We start from the raw sequence: 22,998 nt of genomic DNA on the forward strand, positions 1-22,998 counted from the left end.
AAACAGTACACCAAAGCACCTCTCCAGGTGACAGAAGAGTTGCGGAGAAAGGGCATAGTTGATAAACCATGATTAAAATGAACAAAAAGTGAATTTCTGGTCATTCAATGAATACAGGAAAAACACCAGAATTTGTCATTTTGTTTCTGTTGACTTCATCTTTCGTCAGGTGTAGGTTGGTTAGATAGGCAAGGTCCCTGCTGCCTGGCCACAGTCCCTGCTATCTGGCTTATATCTAATATTAACTCCCAATGAGCACCTCACGCCCATTCGAGCTACTGATAAACCATCATTAGTGATATGTGCACATGGGATTTTAAACAAATGCCATGTTGCACAACAACTTCAGAAAAAAAAAAACCCAAACCCATGCATCTGATCATCAGGATTTCATTATGAAAGTCAGCAAAGCCACAGACGATTACTGCTTGGACTTTTGTGGGCAGCACTATGTGCCCACATGCCATGCGGCATACAGACGGCAAGTCCAAGGCCTCCCAGGAGCGTTGAACTTTCTGCACTTGGCCTGCGCAGAGGCTTAGCCCACGTGCTCTGCGTACAGTGCTGTGGATGGCATCAGCTTTACCGTGCATAAACAAAGCACCCGTGCTGCCCGTTGCTGTGGGTTCGGGTACGTGACGGGGCATTGCACGTGCCCCACAGGCGCAGGAGGAGGACAGGCCGCAGGCGGTGGAGGTGACATAGCTGTGGTGGGGAACGTTTGGAGCTACCGCCGCCCGGCCAGCTACGCTGCGCAGCGGCTCTCGCCGGCCTGGGGTTCAGAAATACCAGAGAAACATAAAGGAGAAAACAAAATCCAGGCAGACAGGACTTCTAGTTGAAAAAATAAAGGAGATGTTGGAGGAAATAGGGTGTTAATTTCCAAGCCCTGCGGAGTGACGGCAGATCTTGCACTTGCATGTAACCTCTGGGAAATGGCGCACAGAGAGCAGCCGGAGACTGAAATTAGCTCGTTTTGATGGCAAATACACGCGTGACCAAGGCGCGTGTTAAGGCAGCAGCCCAACACAGCGGTGAGAAGCACGAAGGCGCACCGGGAAGGCCGCCCAGGCGCGTAGCGCAGGCTACCAGAGCTCCCGGGGCGGACGCCCGCGGAACCCCTGCTGGCGGCACCGGCGGGGCGGGGGACGCCCCCTGGGCGCGCCGGGACGGGTAGTTCTGGCCGGGCGCCGCCTGCAGGCCGCGCCGGGGCGGCGAACTACTCTTCCCAGCGTGCCCCGCGGCGCCGCGGAGGCGATAAAAGGGGGCGGGGCGGCGGCGCGGGGCTCACAGGCACCGGTGGGCAGGTGCGGGTGGGCGCCGCCGGAGGGCCGGTGCAGGGCCGGTGCAGCGGCGGGTGCTTCTCGGCCCGCCCCGCTGCTGCCTCATGAGGCCGCAGGACCCGGCGCAGGGCGGCCCCGCCGCCGTGGCCGGCGCCGCGCTGCCGGCGCTGGAGACGCTGAAGCAGCGGGCGTGCGAGAGCGTGGAGCTGAACGCGGCGCGGCTGGGCGCGCTGAGCCGCGACATCTGGAGCCGGCCCGAGCTGGCCTACGAGGAGCGCCAGGCGCACGACACCATGACCCGCTTCTTCTCCAGCGGGGAGCTGTCGGGCGCCGCCTGGGCCGTGCAGCCGCGCTACAAGCTGGGCACGGCCTTCCGCGCCGAGTGGGGCACGGCCGCCCCGCAGGGCCCGCGCCCGCTCCGCGTCGCCTTCCTCTGCGAGTACGACGCTTTGCCCGGCATCGGCCACGCCTGCGGGCACAACCTCATCGCCGAGGTGGGAGCCGCCGCCGCGCTGGGGCTGAAGGCCGCCCTGGAGAGCCTGCCGCAGCCGGCGCCCGTCGCCGTCCAGGTGAGGGCCCGCCCGAGGGCGGAGGCCGTGGCCCCGGCCCCTGTGGACCGGTCGGCCCCTGAGTCTCTGCCTTTGTGCTGCAGGTCACGGTGCTGGGGACGCCAGCGGAAGAACAAGGAGGAGGCAAAATAGACCTGATAAACGCTGGAGCGTTTGACGGCCTGGATGTGGTTTTTATGGCACACCCCTCGCAAGAAAACGCAGCTTACCTGCCCGATGTGGCCGAGCACGAGTGAGTGAGCAGGTTCCGGTGGAAAGGGTTGGTTCGTTGTTAGCTTCTTCTCCCCTCCCCGAGTAGGGGAGTTGCTTTGGAAGGGACTGAACTTGGGGCCGGGGACATTGCAGGTGCCCTTCAGACCAAGTATTTGCAGCCGGCTAAGGAGCCAGGTCACTGTTCTGGACACTGAGCCGTTCCTCCAAAGTGCGGTGTTCAGCCTAGTGTTAGAGATCCCTGACTGCTCTGAGATAATCTTGCATGTGTCCTCAAAATCCATTCTTCTCATGTTTCTAGGCATTTCTTTTTATACATGGCTGTGATTATCTTATATATTTAAAAAGTTTCATTTAAAAAACACCTGTTCTTTAAATTTTAGAACATGCAACTGGAGGGAGTCTCATTCATTGTTTTCCTGGGCACCAGCTCATGTAGTCCTCTCTAAGCATTTTATTTTAATCAGTTTTGAAAGTGTTGCAGGTTTTCTTTCCCACTTTTGAAAGCTAGCCAGCTGAGCCTGACTGCTGTTTGGATCCCTGTTAACTTCCAGCCTAAATTTAATCATGGCCATTTTATATCTATTAACTCACACATCAACTTTTTTTATTCAAAGTAGTTATTGGCTTTCCTTCATGTTTACCCCCAATATATATCTATAGACAGCAGTCATACCCTCACTCAGCTTTTTTTTTTGCCAGCTAGCCATATAACTCTTCAGAAATTATGCCTTGTCTTCTTTTGATTAGCCTTACTGTTCAGTGTCAGCACTTGTTCGTTTGTACTTGGAGTGACTTGACTTGCCTTGAAGTGCTCCTTGCTGGATGTGCATAACCAGAATTGTACACAGTACATCAGGTGGAATTTCTTTAGACCTTACTCAGCTGATGCTGGGACCATAGTGTCTCCTGATGATTTTGGAGACAGCTGGCATGTTTGGGGCTGCTTCTCCAGTCATTTTCAAGCAATCAGCTCTTAAACAAATGTTTAGTCTGTAAGTACGTGATCTTTTAAAATATTTTTGATTCTTTGATTCAAAATCTTTCTGTTCTTTCTCCACCAGTCTTTGATGCCATGCTGTTCTTTCTTTGGTATTATAAATCTCTTCTGTTTTCATAGTGTCCCACCAGTAGTCTATCAGCAGGTTTTGTTATTAAAATTTGTGCCACGGTTACTAATGAGTCCTGATGCCAAGGTCTTATCTTGTAGAGACTCCACTAGTAACCTCCCTCTATGCAACAACTTTTTCTAAGTATTACTTTTGGCTGTCTGACTAAATTCTGTAATATTTAAATAACTGGTTTTCCAGCCATTTCTGACTTGATGTACTGAGAGCTGTTTTCATCTTGGTTGTGCTACCTTCCAGCTCCTATGTGCTTGATTTTATTGGCTATTTTGCTTTTGCCAGTGCTGTTCTGGTGGATAATTTGCTTCTGTTACTGCTAAGTTTTATAGCAAAACAGACAAGGTTAGCAACACCTAGTCTTCCCTACCTAGCTAGCTCTCTGCTATATTCCATCATTGTATTTCTAAAGAGTCTTAACTGGTTATTGTAATCTCCTTCAAGACTTAGCTTGGCTTATGGTTGCTGTACCTTAAGACTATAATCTTCAAGATGCAGTTTTTTATGAATAGTTTTGTCTTTCTGTTCATTTCAACTCTCGCAATAGCCTTTTGAGCTTGATACTTCTAAGATTTGGAAGTCTCCCTTTAGAGGTGTTGGTCTGCCATAGGATGCGAGTCCTAGATAGCCTTTAAACCTTGAATATGGAGGAGGCATGGAATTGAAGCGCTGAGTAAAACAGCTTAATTCCTCCAAAAGCTTGAAATACTCAGCTTATGTCATGATTTATTTAATTATGAGGTTCCAAAGGTACAAAGGCCGTTTTGATGACTTGTAATTGATCTTTTGGTTGTTTCCAAGGAATTTAAGGACTGGTGAAATTGCTAGTATTACTACATGTGCAAACTCCGAAGCTGGCTTGTGCCTGAAGTAAAATTAACATACTGGGATAACTCTGGTGAATACCTGCCAAAATTTGCTGATTCTTACTAATTTATCCTTCACCTAATCAGCCTATTTATTGTTGGTCAAACAGGATCCACATTCTTCTGCTAATACCTTTAAACTGGCTTAAGGTTTTGTTATTCACCAAAATCTGGTTATTTTTCTGAGAGTATGTGACATTTGTGTAGCAACAGAAGTACAAGAAAAGGAATGCTGAAATAACATTTTTTTAAGAAGCCTATGTTTCTTGGGGGGGGGGGGGGAGGGGAGATTGCAACATGACTTTCCGCTTTACTTTGGCTTCTCTCCATTTTTTGGAGAATATGTAGGGGTCTGTCCTGCCTTCTTTGTGAGTTGATTTGAGGGGTTGCAGTCTAATACTTGTGTTGTGGTTTAGCCCCAGCCAGCAGCTAAGCACCATGCAGCTGCTTGCTCACTCCCCCCCCCAGTGGGATGGGGGAGAGAATCGGAAGAGCAAAAGTAAGAAAACTCGAGGGTTGAGATAAAAACAGTTTAATAGGTAAAGCAAAAGCCACGCAAGCAAAGCAAAGCAAGGAATTCCTTCACTACTTCCCATGGGCAGGCAGGTGTTCAGCCATCTCCAAGAAAGCAGGGCTCCATCATGCGTAATGGTTACTTGGGAAGACAAAGGCCGTCACTCCAAATGTCCCCCCTTCCTTCTTCTTCCCCAGCTTTATATGCTGAGCATGACGTCATGTGGTATGGAATAGCCCTTTGGTCAGTTTGGATCAACTATCCTGGCTGTGTCCCCTCCCAGCTTCTTCTGCACCTGGCAGAGCATGGGAAGCTGAAAAGTCCTTGACTAGTGCAGCAACAACTAAAACATCTCTGTATTATCAACACTGTTTTCAGCACAAATCCAAAACATAGCCCCATACCAGCCACTATAAAGAAAATTAACTCTATCTCAGCTGAAACCAGGACAACTTGGGATGTTAATGGGTAAGTTTTGTTATCTTGATTTGATAATGATAATAAATTTTAAATAAAACTCATACTTTACAGAATGGCATGTATGGTTGTCTTGGAGGATGAGGGAGGATGGAAAAGGGCATACTTAATTTGGATTGCAGGCAGTAGCAGGAGACATTTTCTGCTGCAACAGTACACTCCATTGTGTCCCCTCTTTGCTATCCAGTATTTAAGTTCTGGTATTAACTTAGAGCTGTGGCGTGGTTCAGAGTATGAGGGGTCAGCTCAGGATAAGTGGTTAAGTTGGCATCTGTGCAAGACAGAGGGACAAGGAAGTTAGGCTGGTCATAGCTGGGTAAGAGACAGGTTGTGTGTCTTGGGGGGAACACTTCGAGCTTGAGGATGGTTTTTTATGTAAAGGACTGGGTATTGAGTATGAACAGGTTTAGTTAAAATCTCTAGTATTGGTAAAAAACTAATACTTGTGTATTTGATAAGTAGTAATACCTTATGTAGTTGTCATTAGTTAATATTTGCCTCGCATGTAAAGCATTTTCATGTAATTTGAAATACTAAATTATTTTGTAAGGCTAATATAAATGGTCCTCATAAGATGAAGCCAAGCATGAATTCTTACTGGATGTGTTTAGGTGCTGCAGTATTTTGACTTCTATGAAGCTGGAGGATAACCTTTGCACGAGATTTCTTCCTTGTTGCAAGGCTTTCTACCAGCATTTTTGAGGTGTGCAGGGAAAGAACATCCTTGCTGTAGCATGGTAATGTATATTTTATACTAGGCTATGCCTTTACTGCACTTTTAAAACTTGACTTTTCCTATTTAGACATGGCTTCTATGTGATCTTAGTAATGTGCTTTTGCTGTCTTAAATATCATACACATTTTACTGAAGTTTGACAAGAATTAGGACAATCAACTTCTAATTTTGAATCAGAGAAAAGGGTTTGTTATCTTCTGAGAAGAATGTTGGTAACTTAAGTTTCAGAACAGTCAGGAGGTGTTGGAGACATTTAATTAGTATGTGAAGCCTGTACTTCCCAGGAAAAGGCTGTATAGCGGTATGTTACTGGTAGCTCTTTTGCCTGATTGGCTCTTGATATTGTTCCATTTCATTGGTTTTCTAGAAATCTTTCAGCATCTTCCTGCACTCAAAGATAGTTCAACTTTGCAACAGTGTAGTGCCAGGTAAATGGTTTGATGTTCTGCTGCACAAAACTTATAACAAATATTTGTATGAACAAAAGGAACTTTCTGTTTTAGAGGTTTTTTTCAATGAATGAAAAACAAATAAGCAATGCCTTTTATTTCCTAGTGTGACTGTGAAATACTATGGAAAAGCTTCTCATGCTGCTGCTTATCCTTGGGAAGGAGTTAATGCATTAGATGCTGCTGTTCTTGCATACAACAATCTGTCTGTTTTAAGACAGCAAATGAAACCGACCTGGAGAGTTCATGGTGAGATCTTCATTAAATCTAATGTCCAGCAAGTAAGAGTTTAGGCTGTTGAAATACTAACTTACAAAATCCCACAATTTAAACTGCATTATTGCACTAAATTAGTATAGTCACTTCAAATATTACAAAATAGCACTATTTCATTTAAATAGTTTGTCTGTAATCTTTAAAATCATGTCAGCGTCCAGAACTAACTTCTGAAAATAGGCTTATGGATCAGATTCAAAAGAGGACACCAGTACCTAGTTAGAGGCTAGACAAACTTTAAGTCTTTGCACTTGAAGCTGCAGTTCAGAAAGAAAAAAAAAGGCACTAAGTTTATTTTGGTACATGGCCTTGAATTCCTTAAAGTTAATGTACATGTTTTTGCAAAGGTGTAACATTAAATGCTTCTGAAAAATGAAGTATTACTTCATGATTTTTGTAGTAGACATTTCATTAATTAGATGGCATTTATATTGACATTTATGGAAAGGCATAGTCATCTAAAGTGACTGAAGTTTATTTGCTGAAGTACAAAAAACAAGTGATGGCAGAATCCTATAGTTCTGGTTAGTAGCCCAATGAACTAGATGTGCACTGGATTCTAATATTTAATATCTAAGTAGACCTTGAAGTAGAAAGGTCATTTTGCAATAAGACATGTTAACCATTAAGCTTGACTCATACTCCTTCAACATCATGTATTTCTTTTTGTACAGTGAGAAAGTTTCAGAAGTGGAGATGGAGGCTGCCCTTTAGCTATAAACCCAGGTTTCCCTTATTACACCCAACATAACTTTTTCCAATTTGAAATTAAGAAAGTCTGCCATTTCTACAGGATTTAGGAATGTAGAACTGTTTACTTGGAAAACTTGTTATGAGCTTAAAACACTTGCAGAAGTTCTGAGCTAATGATCATTATATGTCTTGGCTGCTTGAGCTGTATAATATATGTGTGTATTTCTCTCCAGGATATCTGGCTGGAGTCTGGAAGCCCTAACCCTTTTGACTGTAGATGAAGATGTTTGCAGTTCTGCTGTGCAGCATACCCAAATGAATTTCAGACAGCGGGCATAGCCTTAGCTCTCTATCCTATTGCCCTATAGGAAACAGGACACTTATGAGTTTTGGTGTCTGAAACTCATGTGTTGCAGGTTTAAGATTGGAGGTGCCTAAGTCTTCTATTGGATCTAAACCTAAAACCCTAAATACTGCTTTCTTCGTAGTTTCTAAAGGCTACATAGATAATGTGGGCAAAAAACTAAGTATCTAAACAAGCCTCCTAGAGAGAACACTTCCCAAAGCACAGCAAAACTTAAATTACTGTGTTGATACAACTGTTGTCATAAACCTGGTTTTCAAACTGGAAATATTTAAAATACCTTTGGGAAAGTATAAGCAGCCAGAATGAGATTTAATTTTAGGAATGCTTTCTTTACAACAGTATGTTGGAAGTCTTGTGTTGCAGGCTTGCAGTTACAGCCGTGGCTGACTTAAGTGATCCTAAAAAATCTTAGTGTTAACACACTAAGAACTGAAATAGCTTCCATTACTCAAAGTCTAGAATTTCTAAGCAATGTTTTATGTACTTGAACAATGTTGGCCTGAGTTTGTCTAATATTTCATAAGTTTCTTTCCTCCCTGCTTATGAGTGGAGTTAAATGTTGCCCCCTTGAAAAATAGAAATGTAGATTTGTTCTGTTCAAGAAGTTGTATTAAATGGGCTGAAAAAAAAAAGTCCATCTAGAAGCAGGGCAAACTAGGTGCTATTAGTAGTGTGCTGACAGCCTACTTTGAAGCTAGATCTGCTGTCCAGTCCATATTACAGTTGCTTTGAAATGTAAGTGTAGACGTGGTCTTAGACTCTATCCAGTTCCATTTACAAATGTGTTGGAAGACAAATGAAAGCTCATTAAGCTACTTGTTTTGAGCAAACATGTTATGATGTGTCATGCAAATTTGCATGATTACTTGCTGATTTGTTGGTTCCTTTTCTGTGATGTCTGTACCTTTTGTTATGGCCTAGTACTGATAGTGGTTTAGTTCAGCACTCTGTTTACTTTGATTGTATTCAAGACTGGAAAGGTTTTACTTGAGGGTGGAGTTTATAGTCTTAAGTTTTCTGCACCAAAGGTAAAGATTTGTTGCCTATTTGCATCCTGGTAGTGCTGTCTTTTCAGGCTTCAGTGACACTTCAGTAACTTTGTGCAGTATTTCCATTTAAGGTAGATAGTTTCTCAGGTTTTACAGAAAACAAATCTTATTCCACATATATAAATTGAGGATAGGAGGCAAGGGAAACAAGCAGCCTGTTGAAAGCAACGAGCTGTTAATGCATTGAAATCTAATGTAGAATTGAAGTCTACAATGTGTTTTTGTTGAAATGTCTAAATATTATGGTCTTTTATGGTAATGCCTCTGATGCTGTAATTGAAAACTATGTAGTTGTCACACTTTTCCTTGAGGGAACACTTTCAACTCAAACTTCACTCTTGACTAAAACTGTACATATAATATACACCCCAATATTTCTGAAGAATTAGTATGAGGAATCTAATGAACTTTCTGTGTACTGCAACACATGTTACTCCAGTATTGCTGAGAAATGCAACTTACTCAATTTCTCTCCAAGCTGGCAAAATAACTTGGAAACATTTTAGTTGAGGAAACCTTTAAAAGTTGGAATCCAAGGTAGCCTTTATACCAAAATCTTTTCTTTTTCAATGTGAGCCAGATTGCTTTATGACTTTGATGCATTGAATTTCAGGGGATTAATTACAAATGCTAGTTTGGCTTGTCTTGAGGTTTATAGCAGATAACCAAAGAATGCAATGAAATTGTGCTGAAAAACATCTACACATTCCACTTAATCTGATGTGATGAAGAAACTTTGTCCACATACTGTATTTTTGACACTCTTTATATATTTCATGTTCAGTTTATGTTTTTTTGTTTATATATTTAGTTCTTGAGCAAGGAGTTTCATGACAGGGCTGAAGATCAAGCATTTGTATTTAATACTGGTAACATGACTTTTCCCTTTCTGCAGGTGTAATAAAAAATGGTGGTGTGAAACCTAACATCATTCCTTCTTACACTGAACTAGAGTTTTACTTGCGTGCCCCTTCAATGAAAGATCTTTCTCTTCTGACAGAGAAGGTTGAGAACTGCTTCAAATCTGCCGCACTGGCCACAGGATGCAAAGTAAGACTGTATTCATAGTCATGTGTTTCTATTATGCTGGAGATAAGGTAGGCCAGAATAGGAAATCGAGGCTTACAGCATTTGTCTGCATGATGTTTAGCTGAAAAAAAAATGTCAGTGATACTATTTGCTATTCTGTTGCTTTGTGTCCTGAGGGAAAGCTTTGTTTTATAAATAGAATGCCACAGAATCATAGAATAATCTAGGTTGGGAGAGACCTCCAGAGGTCATCTAGTCTAACCCTCTGTTCAGAGCAGGACCAGTTAGAGCAGATTGCTCAGTGCCATGTGGAATTCTGAGTATCTCGAAGGCTGAAATTCTACAGCCTCTCTCAATAGTGCTCTACCCACCTCATGGTGAACAAGGGTTTTCCTGCTGTTTATACGGTCATGACTGAGCACTGGAACAGGTTGCCTGGAGAGATTATGGTGTTTCCATCCTTGGGGATACTCAAAAGCTGCGTTGATTGCTCTTGGGCAACAAGCTCTAGGTGACCCTGCTTGAGCAGGGGAGTTGGAGAAGATGATCTCCAGAGCTGCTTTCCAACTTCAGCCAACTTCTGTGATTGTCGTATCTAATAGGAATTTCCTTTGTTGCCTCTCATCATATCACTGGGCATCTCTGAGAAGTCTGGTTCTGTCTTCTCTCTACCCTCCTTATCTGGTAGCTGTAGACAGCTTAACCTTCTTTTCTGAAGGCTCGACAAAGCAAGTTCTTTCAGCCTTACCTTGTATGTGATGTTCTCCAGTACCCTAATCGTCTTGGTGGCCTTCCGCTGGACTTGCCCCAGTCTTGAGTTCAGGAGCACAAAACTGAACACAATATGCCAGATATGGTCTCACAGGAGCTGTCTGCATCAGTAATAAAGATATTAAAACAGTAAGGCACCCGTATTGATTGCAGGTGGATTCTACAAGTAAGGGGCAGCAATTTGGATTTTTGTGCCACTGATCATAATCCTTTGAGCCTGAATGTCTTCTATGTCCACTGAGCCAGACCTGTCATCATGAAAAGTTAAGCTTGGTCATGCACCATCTGCTCTTCTGTGAATCTATGCTGGATAGTCACAATTGCCTTGATTCATGTGCCTGGACATGGGTCTTAGGAGGATTTACTTGCTCTATAATCCCCCAGGAGCTTGAGGATAGGATGGTCTGACCAGTCTGTAATTTCCAAGATCCTCCTCCTGGCCCTTCAAGATGTATGTGACCTTTAGCTCTTCAGTGAGCTGGAGCATCCCTTTATTTCCTTTACCCCATTAAACAGCAGGCTCATGTAGCGACCAAATGTGAAAAACTGAGTGATTTTTCAGTTAGCATTCTTCTCATTTTTTTGCTTTTAGTAAGTGGAAGTCTCTCTCCTGTAGCTGCTTCCAGCACTATGATTGCCTTGCAATGTATTGCTAAGATAGGCAGTTCTACCTGCTCTGTAGTTACAGGTTGATGGCTAATACAGCTGTGAAAAGAAGGTCTGTGCTCATCAGAACAAAAAGGTATAGTGTATATGAATGTGAGATAGTGAGTTTTAAGGTCTGTTTGAGCCATTAGATGCTGTTTTCCTAGTATGGCCCCTCCACTCTAACTAGAAAAGGATTTCAGAAAGTGTACTTTATGCAGAATGAAAGTTAAGATCTCTTTTGAAACTTGACATTGATATGTTTTTTACATTTGTTTTCAGACTTCTTGCCTGTGTGAAGTCATTTCATGAATGGGGCTGTAGTTACTGGAAGTGTTCTAAACAAAAATAGTAAAATAGAATTTGGTGAAAGACTGAATTGATTTCTATGTAGTTTAATAGTACCTGCAGTGGAAATTGTTAGAAGCAGTTACAGGAAATGTTTGCTTACTGGTTTTGGAGATGCTTTCTGTGAAATCCATGCTTCTGGAATTTGGCTGCCTAGTGGAAACTTGACAGAACACCAGCTGTGTTTTGATCAAGGCTAATATTTGGCAGGATGTTACATTTTTGAAAGAAACTTAGCACTTATGTCTGTTTTGACATGGGCTTGAAATATGGATATGTATTTATCTTTTCCAGGCTTTAAATTGTTTACATTAAACTGGCTTAGGTTGGTGAAAAATTTCTAATCATTTGGAGGTTTTTTGTTTAGGTGGAAATAAATGGTGGTAGAAATGATTACTACAATGTGCTTCCAAATAAGAGCCTGCAGAAAGTTTACAAGGAGAATGGAAAGAAGCTTGGAATGGAGTTTATATCAGAAGACTGCATCTTGAATGGTTTGTCAGGTAACTCAATCTGGGGTTTTTTGTTATGACTTAAGCTTAGATCAGCTCTTAGGTGTATAAAATAATGGGATAGAGGTAGGTTAAACATAGTTTGGTCAGAAGAAAAAAGCCAAATTAGAAAATGGAAGCTCTGTAAAAGGATCGTATCTCTGGCCTGTGTTTCTGTATTTGTTGTAGAAGCTGAGAAATTTTCCCACAGGTATGGAAAGCAGTAATCATTTTCTGATAATATTTCTGAAAATATTTCAAGTAAGAAGCGCTTTGGTTGGGGGAAGGGATGGAAGGATGGAAAGATAAGAACTGTCTTACTGACAACATGAGGATGTGGAATGAATTGTGGCTCATTCTGTTGCTTTGAATTACAGAATCCTGGTTTATGCTATGAATGAAGATGAGATTTAGTTTTAAGGAACCTTGTTTAACAATATTTTCCAAGCTTACATATAAACAAATGTACTAGCATCTAATATTTTAGAGGGAGTTTTTGAAGAGATTAAGTGGAAGTTTAAGCATCTCAGTAACCCTAATTTAAACCTCTTTCCATTAACAGGTAATTCTGTGCCCCTAATTTTAGTTCACAAGTTCAACAGATTAGTTTTCTGAAGGGAGCCATTCAAGTAGGTGTTCACTTCTGGGTCTTGACTATGTCTCAAACTATTTCACTTGGTCTCTCAGAGGTACAGTAATAGGAGTGTGAATTCTTGAATGCTGAGGTGGGCTTCTCATTACCCTTAACAGGTTTTTGTTCCAGAATCTTCCTACAAGAGCTCTGTTCAAGTCTTATAACTGCTGCTGATACTTTATAGCCTTCACTACTGATCCTAACTGTATATATAAATGTTTTTACTCCACTCATGTTACAGGTTTTTCTCTTTGGTTAGAAGGAAAAGATTGTTTTCAGTTAGTTTGATTGTAGTACTAATCTTCTCTATATTAAATGCAGCCTATCTTTGGATAGTTGAGATCTTGGTGTTTGGGGATAGAGTTCTCAAAACTTTTATTTGTGTGTGGGAGACAGCATATCTAATGGTATTCTGGTTGGTTTTCTCTTCTTTCCAACTTCTCTTCCAAATTAAGGCAACACTAGCATCTTTTCTCCAATTGGTTCATTGTCTTGGGTTTAAAAACAAATTATAACTAAGGGCAGATTTCTTTTTTTCTTTATTCAGTGTGGTACAAGTGAGACTTACTGTTTTGCTCATTTAGCCTAAGAAAGGTGCTGAGGAACCTTATTTAGCATGTTTACTGTTGTGAAACTTTCTGGACCTTGGCGTTGCTTCCCTCAAACCATTGTATTAAGGGTGAAGATCATGAATACTGGTGATGGTGGTGGTTCAGAGGACTTTGAATGAACTTAGTACAGACACCTAATTGTAATAGTGCTTTCCTATGTAAGTTACGTGATATGCTAAATGTTAAACATTAACTTGCTTAAACTGAAACTCTCCATATGTCTGTCCCATCCTTAAATTGCTTGTTGAATGTCACAATGTGCTTGAGCAATTACGTTTTTATTGCACGCTGCAGTAGGCCTTACTGAATTTTCTTTCTACAGCTGCTTCTCTGAATTTTTGCAGTGGGGATTCACGAGTGATAACAAAGCACAGTCTCCAGAGACATAGGAGTGGAATTTTGTATGCTACCCTTTTTGGGAGGGGTTGAGTGTTTTGTCTCATCTTTTTCAAGACCTCTATTTCTGTTTAGTTTTCATATGGTTCTCAATGTTTTCTTTTAGGATATCAGTTTCTTCTGTTGAAAGGGAAGGAAGATAGCTCAGTTGCTTCTCCATGTCTGTGCAGCAGAAAAGTCGTTAACAGATGAGCATACTCGCTGCCACCTCTACATGGGTATTAGTATCGGTCTGCTTACAGGTATCGCTCTAGGCAGCTAAGCATTATGAAGAATTCCTTTAGTCCATCAAATCACACTACCTTGTATGTGCCTTGTGCACGCTCCACTATTTGGCACACAGCCAGGATGATGTGAAATAATGTGAATCTGAGTTAGCTTTGACCAGGTGCCGTGACCTCCTTCTGCTGGTAGGGTAGCTCTGCTACAGGGTATTGATAACCTTCCAAAGCAGATGGCTTAGTTTAGCATGCCTTAGTTGGGGCACCCATGCTTATGATAACTTACTCTGATATTTTTAGCATTCGTGGGGTTCATTGGCTTCCTGTGCACAAGACTGATATAAATAATCATAAGGAGCCAGTATGTTCTGAAAATACCACTTTTGAAGCTTGGGGCTATACATAAATGCTTCCTGGAATATTTTGCATTTTTCCCTCCATTCATGTTTGTGGTAATACTGCCTCCATTATGTGCTCAGTGACTTGAAGAGGCCTCAGTATCAGCTTCAGGATATTTTTTGAGAGGCTGGAGCTCCCGTACGTTTCTGTTGAAGATAGTGCACAAGTCTGTATATTGCATTGATAACTGTGCAATTATTTATGCTTCTAGAAGGAAACCTGATCTGTCCCTCTCTATGAAGCATGCAGTTCCAGATGTTTGTATGGAAACTATTGGAACACTTGATGTTTTAAACATGTTGCTAGGTATGATAGAGGGGAAGATTTTTATGCTTCTGGAAGGAAAGCTGATCTGTACATCTCTAGCAAGCATACAGTTACAGGTGTTTGTATGGAAGCCTTTGGAATGCCTGATGTTTAAACATGCTACTAGGTATGATAGAGGGGAAGATTTGACTGTCATGTTTTTATTAAAAGCTGCCTGGATTTTGGCTTGGTAAACTCTCCATCTTACTAGAAAATGCCAAATTTAAACCCCTTGCATTCAGCAAAAATAACTTGTAAACTGGTAGTAGACTGGATATGGATATAATTTTAAGTGGAATTACATGACTGAGAGCTAGGATGCACTGAAATTGCTAATGCTTCATTTGCTGGGTGAGAGCAGGGAAAAAGGCCAACACAGTCTTTCCAGCAGCTTGTGTATTAGGACTTAGTAAGGCAAGTCTAGAATTCTTGGTTTAGTCTGGAGTAGGCCGAACTTCTAGTCTTCTGCTTTGTCTCTCCAGACTGACCAAAGAATGGATCAATGACTACTGAACTTTAACTACTGAAAATTAAAATAACTTGTTGCTCTGCCAAGAGTTGGATTTTCTTCAAATGCATACTGAATTTATGGGAAATAATCATTTTTTTTGGACAAGCCTTGCTGCTTCTGTTTGTCTATAGGAAGAGCAAATAGCAAGCTAGTCTTGTCCTCTTTGATCACATAATGTAGGCTCTGTGGACTCACTTTTAATAACTGTATTCTTCCAAGTAAAATCTATATTCTTCAGTCATTTCATTACTAAGTCTTAAGGCATTGGCAATATCTTATCTCCATAAAGTATCATGATATGGAGGCTACCTGATGTGTTACAAATAATTTTAAATCTTTGGAACAGCCATTTTATATACCATTGCGAAGGGAAAAAATTCTTACAGCTCTGGCCTGAAAAAAAGTTAATTGAGGTCTTAGTTGGTCATCCCTCTTTTTCCCTGCTATGGAACAATGCTTTCTTTGGTATCTGAATTTCACAATAAATGGCATGTTGATTTCTCCAGCTTCTAAATGTCATTTTAACAAATACTGAGTGGATTGCTTGTTTGGGTTAAAAAAAAAAGGCAGTCAGGAAGTAGTTGCAGACTCTTGGATGATTTACTATGAAGGATCTACTACTTCTGGATGGTATCATTAAATAGATAAGGCAGTATTTTGAGATAGGTACTATCACTAGCTAACATACTGAAAGTGGTAGCCAGGCATGAAAGAATCATCATTAAAATCTGGAACATTGCTGGTTTTTTATGTCTACAAAGCACTAGTGTTTTGTCTGGAGTTTAGTTCTGATCTTGTTATTTCAAGAGTGCTTGTGCTGTTAAGGTTTCCATAATGGAGACTTATCAAAAAGCACAGGAAAAAAATAGTTGTCCTCAGTCTGTTTTTGTTTAAAGATAGATCGTTCCTACTTCAGAGTCCCCTACCTAATGCTGAATATTTGCATACCGGTGAAAAGCGGTAACTGTTGGGCCTGGTTCTAGAGGCTGTAGCAGGAAAATAGCTCGACTGCCTGAAACTCCAAGGTTTGCAGTTTTCGTTGTTTCTGAATTGACAGCTTACTATCAGGAGATGCTTGATAAAAAATTAACAGTAAATGGAATAGGAACATGCTGGTACGTCTTCCTTGTAGTTCAGTAACTGATTTTTGATCAGAAGAGCACTGGAGAGCAGCATCTGAAGATGGCTAGTTAGGAAAAACATCTTGGTGATGGGAGATTTTTGTCTGGATAATGACTCGTTAGAAATGCTTTTATTTTAGTATTTGGGGCAAAGGATATTCTGTTTTAGATATGGGCTGGAGATAATATCTATTACACATTTTCTTACAGCATTCAAAACTCTTCAACACTTTTTAATTAAGAAAATTTCTATGCTGCTTCTAGGTTCCACGGACTTTGGAAATGTTACATTTGTAGTCCCCGGGCTTCATCCTTATTTTTATATTGGCTCTGATGCGTTGAATCATACTGAGCAGTACACAGAAGCTGCAGGTTAGTGGAAGTCAAAGGTGTTAGAGATTTATATTTGGAACCCTTATGCATTGTAGGGACTGGTTGCTGACTCTTCACTACAGCAAATCTAGAAATTATAAATATTTCAAATTACAGAGGATTAAGGCTTTCACATGCTTCTATGGTATTCAAAGCTACTGTGTAGTAAATGTATAAGAGTTTAAGTACTAGATCTGAAAGTGGCTGCATGTAAATACCTGTATAGAAATGGAGTTGCTTTCTTCAGGCTTGATGGGATCTGAGCTGAATATGGACCCTGAAACAATTTACTTAGTTAATTGTAGAGTTGCAGGAAAAAGCTGACAAAGTAGAATTTCTGGGGTTTGTGTTTAAAGTTAAATGTATATGGGAAGGATCACCACTCCTCGTGCTAAAAGCCTGACTTAGTATACCATCTAGACAGAAGAAATTAGAAGGGTTATCCCTAGCAGCATATTCAGAAGAGTTTCTAAACATGAGCCAAAAGATAAAAGTAATTTTTACTCCTAAAGCACAATACTCTGGAAATGTAATAGAGATAACAGAATAAAACTCTGCATTTTCTAACAAGGAAAATGTGAATGCTCATTTCCGTGTTTTCAGTCTTACTTATTTACATCAGTAGCAGAAAGTTAAGTACTTTGATGTGAAAATTTGTTTTGAGGCATCAGAAAATAGACATACTTCATTCATGCAAGTAGATTTTTAAGAAACTGTTCTTGCAATTGAAACTTGAAGATCTTATTTTATAGAATATGCCTTATGTTGGTAAGCTAGTGGTTTGTATCTAATATTAGTAATCTAGCCTGACATTTCTCTTACTTTTTTTCTGCAGGGTCACAGAATGCTCAGTTCTATGCTTTGCGCACAGCAAAAGCTTTGGCAATGACAGCGCTGGATGTCATTTTCAAGCCAAGTCTACTGGAAGAAGTCAGGGAAGACTTTAGACAGGTGAAGCTAAAAGAAGAGGGACAAATAAATCCAGTAGAACCTAACAAGGAATTTGGTGTTGGCATAGGAGCATGTGCATCACACTAAACTTTACTAAACCTTTCTCAGTAGGATTGACTTAATGGAGATGCTGTATTTAAATCCCAGAAGGGGCTGGATGAACACATAGCTGAAGAAATGTTGATTTTTTTTTTTTGGACTTTAAGAGAAGCAAATAGTATTATTGCTTTCAAAAACGTGCAGTTTCATCTAGCTGTAATGTTTGCTGTATTCAATATGGTGATGAATTTCAGAGAGATCTCAAATATGTTGTCTTTAAGTTGCAGTGTTGAATAAATGATAGTGCTTAGATCCCTTGTCAGTGATTTTCTATGTATTACTAAAGTAGTATTCCTTCTAGGGGGAAATGTGGCATTTAAATGGAAATTTTTGTTCTAAAATAAGCACTGTTCACTTGGTGATCATAGGCTGAATCTGATCTATGAAGCATTTCTCTCTGGCCAGTTGCTTTTTCTTGGGACAAGATAGAGGCTTAAAACCTGAGCTGGAGAGAAGGGTTTGGAACCATGCCTGGTTTTGACAATAGTAGCTTCTAGCAATGGAAGAGAACTGTTTGTATGGAAATGTGATCTGTAAAGGTTGATTGTCCTGAAATGCATTGACCTTCCTCCTAATAAATTTTGGAGGTGTTGTGGAGAAGTCATTAATCAAAAAATTGGAAAGCAACTGAATGTTTACTTGTTTAAATGAACACGTTTAAACTATGCAGGAAAATGCCTGTGCACCTTTAAGTTCCACTCGAAGGCAATGCAAGTGTCCACACAAGGTGTTGCACTAGCTTAACTGATCTGAAGGATGTGTATAAATTTAATTAAAGTGGTGGAAATCTTTTTCACAAAGATGCAAGCATGATACCATGAAGCAGTAAATGAAGGTAACAAATGGGTTGTGTGCAAACCCCTGTAGTAAGCTCTGAGAAGCTTGCACTGAGGATTGCTTGTGCAGTAACTGGCTTCTCAAACCTGTTTGTTCCCATACCCTAAGCAGCAGATCTGTTGAGTCTTGTCAGTTGTCCTTTCTGTGTGTTGTGTGGTTAGTCTGTTTACTCCTTGTTATTTTGCTTCCCAGAGACATTAATGTTGCAAATTTTACCCAGGTGGTGTTCTGTCTGTCCAAACCTGTTAGGGATTTTTTTAATTCGCTTGTTAAAGGATCATGTGAATACATAGAGAAGGAACTAATCTTTTGTTCAGATACAAATTGCTGAGTCAATGGACAGACTGAGTGAAAAAGCAGCTTACTGGTTACCATTTTCCTAAGCACAGGTATTACAGTAAGCTTCTGAAAAGAAGTCAGGCAAACTATTCCCCAGGAAGTCAGAATACCTCAAATAATTTCAGAAACCTTGCTTTTAACAGCACCAGTCTCTAAATGGTAAACTAGAATTTTAATCAGAACTTATATTTTATTAATTTCTATATTCAATTTCTAATTTTGGAAAAAAACCAGATTCCTTATCTTGGTTTAACTGTGCACTCACTCTGCATTTGTGTGCTCTATAACACAGACCTCCAGCTGCTATTTAAGAATTCTATTGAGACTTTCCCTTCTTGGAAAAAAGTGTGACTAGGCTGGCTTCCGTTTGTATGTCAGGTAGACAGTGTAGACAACAGTTTTTAGGCTTTCTGATTCTTCAGCCTGTGTGCTTGTAGTAATTGGACACAGAGTATCTGTTAATATATTAAATTCTCAGTGTCTTTGGGGGTAAAAGAAGTAACTGTTTATCTGTTTCTGTAAGAACTAGAGGCACAATTAAAGGGGTTTGTTTCATATTATAAGCCAGTTATTTGCAGAGTTGAGCATGACCATAAATATTCCAGGTTACAAGATGGCCCTTCCTTACACCAGTATCCTTGCTTTCATCAGCAGGCAGTTTTGACAGATGAATGCATGAAACAGATGAGAGTTGGACTCTGAGCCATAGGTATGTCCAGGATCATAAGTTGGATACTAAATCCAACTGAAATTTGTTCCAAGGTTTGTCAAAGGAACTTTCTCCTTAACTTTTAATTTAAACCCTGCCTTGCCCGTTCTCAGACACAATTACAATTCATTAAGTTCTACTGGGTTAACAAGCTAGCTTATGAATTTCCTTAGCATATGTGGCTTTTTATTTCCTCCTGCATGAACTGCTTAACTTCTTGCTTTGCTGTTTTTAAGATGGAGCATTGGGATCCCAGTGATAGCAATACATGCTGTGTTGTTGTGTTCCCTACACGCTGATGTGCATTACAGCCTTCTCCGTTCTCTTTGTCCAGACTAGCTGGCTGTTGGCTGCATCATGTCCAAGATCATATAATTAAACATTTCTGCACTAAAAGCATGTCTTAATTTTGTTGTAATCATTGCTGGAATTAAAATGAAACTGAAGTGCTGATTAAAGATGAGTTGACACCAATAAAGCAGTTTAATTGTGACTGAATTTTCTTGTCCTTTTATTAATATTGGGGTGCTGCATGACTTCATTTGAATAGCATGTTTGGTTTTTTTCCCCAGTTTGGTATGATTATGTAAGAGTGAGGGTGTTTTAAGCTTTCCATTTCGGTTTGCCATAGTGAGCGGGTTTTTTGTGAGGGTTAATGCTTTTAAAATATTTAATGGTAGTCTTTATAATCTTAGTGCTGTTTTAACTATTAAAACATGTTAGAATTCATAGAATAATAGGAATGGTGTGTGGGAGAGCTCTCTGGAGGATCTCTGTTAGGCTAAACCTGGTCCAGCCTCCAGCTTGAAGTGGGATTGTTACCAACACTGGATCAGGTGAGCTTGGCTTCATTTGCTGAATCCTGAAGTCTCCAAGGATAGAGACTTTTCAGCTCCCCAGGCAAGTTAATTCTGATTTGTGTCTCAGAACTAAAGCAGTTTGGGATTTAATGTTAGGATTTTACTATCACAATGATACTATATATGAGGAATTTCTTTCCTGAGGGAACAAAACTCACTGTGATTTTCAGTAATTTGTGCTCATAAATCACATGTATATGAAAAAAATCTGTCATGTTTTTTAAGTTACCCTAACTGCAGTCCTCCCCAAGCTGTTTGTAATTTAAGAGTATTGGAATATTTGTCAAGAATAGTACTTTTAGCAATGAATCAAAATGTGTAGGTAATAAGCTGTAATTGCTGAAATGATTCTAAACAGCTGATAGCAAATCAAAGCTGTTTAAGGATGAGGTGTTTATGTCCAGACTTTGTGAAGAACTTAAAGCTTCTGCCAGCCTACCAAGCTACAGTATTTCCTTATTTAATACCTGACCTAGAAATTGAGTGAAAGATATGCCTGGTTTAAAACAAACAAAAACAAATTAAAGAACCCCCAAACAAACATGAAATGCAATGAATTTCTTTTTATGAAAAGATTTGAAGGAGAGAATTTGTAACCTGCGAGCTAAGCTACCTGGCATAGAAGGGTCCAGCAGCCTTTCTTCAAACAGTAAATGCTTTAAGAACACAGCTTTATGTTCTTGTGAATCCTATTTCTGTAATCATTTAGTTTCCATTGCCTGAGTGCTCTGTACTTGATTACACTGCAGTCACAGAGAGCAAGGCTGTGTTCCTGGGAATGAGTCATAACACATTAGCTGTTGAAATAAGTCTTTGTCTAGTATTCATTAAAAGTGGTCTTCTCATAACTTTCTAACAGCATTCTTTAAAACAGATTTTTATTTAGAGGAAAGTGAAAGTATTTGGGATTAAATAATTTTAAAATAAAGAGGAAGTTGGTCTACATGATTTCCTGGTTTTCCCTAGGGTTTACTATTTCCTGGTCCTGAAAGTAGCAGCCCTCCCTGGAGCCCTTGTCCGCCAGCCTGTCTGGGTGCTGCTGGCACCCACCCGTTGTTGTTTTCATTACTGCAGTCACCTCACCTCCATTCTCCAGCTGGTTGAGATTGCAGCATGGCTCTGTGCCACTGTTTTGTAACTGCCATGCAAGATTTTGGTGGTTTTATGAAGGATACAAAAGCGCATCCCTCTTAAGACTTCTTGCCTAAATTCTCTACTAAGTCAAAGTTGGGTAAGATGGGTGCTGCTTTAGCTTCCTTTAGGCACTAATGGAAGCCAAAAGTATCTGACAAACTCATCAAGGACTTTTCTCAACCACAACTGCATCTGAACTTCCTTATTGAAGTAGTGAGAAGCGAAATGCCTGAGTCCTAGGAAAGAATGGAGTCCACATGGCTGTGGATAGTCTTCACAACCATAAGCTGTACACTGTTATGCAGTGCTATCTTTTATGATTGCTCTAGAGTACCTATGCAAAATTATCTTTTTAGCTGTTTAGTCTCAAAGATAACAGGCAAATGTAATACTGGCTCATCGCTTCTTAGCTTCTCAAGACCCCATGGAAGGATAAAAGCACACAAATGTAGTACATGTTCATCAGAATTACAGTGCTGGAGTCTTGTTGCATAACAACTGTTTGATAAGTACTTAAAATTCATCAGGAGTTGTAATTTTCTGTAGCTTTCCTGTTTATATATACTTTCAGTTCTTAGAGACCAAAACATGCTTCACACCCTAGAATTTGTTCAGCTTTCATGGATTTGTTTCAGCGTCTGAATGGCCCTCACGCATTGTACTGCCAACGAGCTAGTTGTGTCCCGTTGTGGAATGTCTGGTCTTGGTTGCTTTTCGTTTCTCATCGCTGCTGCTTCAGTGCCTCATCGAATACTATGCTGCCATATGAGCAAGCGCAGGAGAGGGGAGTCCCACGGTTTCTACTTGCTCATCAGAGCTTGCAGGGATTTGGATCTGTTTTGTACTGAGAGAATCACTTGCTCAGTTGTGCAATGTGTAGAAAGATACATCCAATGATTTGAGTATTGTGAGAATATCCTTTTACTGGGGAAGAAAAGAGATCATTGGTCTTTCTTCATGCCTTCTCTAGCTGTTTCTGACTGAAATTTACCTTCTTGCTGCTTCACCCTATCAGTAATTATCAGCATCCTTAAAGACTATTAAAGGCTTCAGTCTCCAAAGCTCTTAATCTAGACACGCTCACAGGCAGAACTTGTGTCTATCCATAATCCACACAGACCTACCAATACACTTCAACTTCTAAAAACAGCATCATCCCAGGCTGGGCTTTGGGTTAACCTCCAAGAAATTGGTCTGAATTATATTGCAAAGAATCACCCTAAGGAAGAAGAACAAGGACTGTAACGTTCACAGTCGGGTGGAAAGCTTAACGTCATCTTCTCTGTGATTTTGAGTTTGCGTGCAGGCTTCTTATCAGAGCCCTGCCTGTGAAATCCCAGGGCTCTCCAGCCCTACCAGCGTCACAGGGTTTAAGAATGTTCGGTATTTGACTAGATCAGGTTCTGAGCAAAAAGGTCTTACGTACATGTATAAACTCATGGAGACCATTCTCTTGAAGGTAGAAAACGCAAAATGCTGTACAAATGTGAAGTTTTATTGTGATTTTGAGTGTTTCTAGAAATAAACAAAACCAAATCACTCTGATTTATTGTGAAAATGGAAAGGAGCAGAGTGTTAATGATTGGATACAAAAAACATAC

At 40.5% G+C, this 22,998-nt stretch overlaps 1 protein-coding gene across 4 annotated transcripts; it reads left to right on the forward strand.

Moving 5' to 3' along the window:
• The first annotated feature begins 1,280 nt into the window (after positions 1–1,280).
• PM20D2 (peptidase M20 domain containing 2) lies at positions 1,281–19,180 on the forward strand. Of its 4 annotated transcripts, none has more exons than XR_012775202.1 (8): positions 1,281–1,852; positions 1,936–2,084; positions 6,335–6,477; positions 9,509–9,663; positions 11,774–11,909; positions 13,645–13,780; positions 16,361–16,468; positions 17,304–17,333. XR_012775202.1 is itself a non-coding variant. In XM_075498353.1 (7 exons), the coding sequence occupies exons 1-7, from the start codon at positions 1,388–1,390 to the stop codon at positions 17,504–17,506; spliced, it is 1,359 nt and encodes a 452-aa protein (XP_075354468.1). In that variant the 5' UTR covers positions 1,284–1,387; the 3' UTR covers positions 17,507–19,180. The 4 variants fall into 4 exon arrangements, 1 of the variants encoding a protein (XP_075354468.1); XR_012775204.1 differs by lacking the exon at positions 17,304–17,333 and adding an exon at positions 14,370–14,464 and having other exon boundaries at positions 16,361–16,469; XR_012775203.1 differs by lacking the exons at positions 16,361–16,468; positions 17,304–17,333 and adding an exon at positions 15,872–16,354.
• The last annotated feature ends 3,818 nt before the right edge of the window (positions 19,181–22,998 follow it).

The sequence above is a fragment of the Mycteria americana genome, chromosome 3 (assembly GCF_035582795.1).
Source record: "Mycteria americana isolate JAX WOST 10 ecotype Jacksonville Zoo and Gardens chromosome 3, USCA_MyAme_1.0, whole genome shotgun sequence".
Lineage (NCBI taxonomy): Eukaryota > Metazoa > Chordata > Aves > Ciconiiformes > Ciconiidae > Mycteria > Mycteria americana.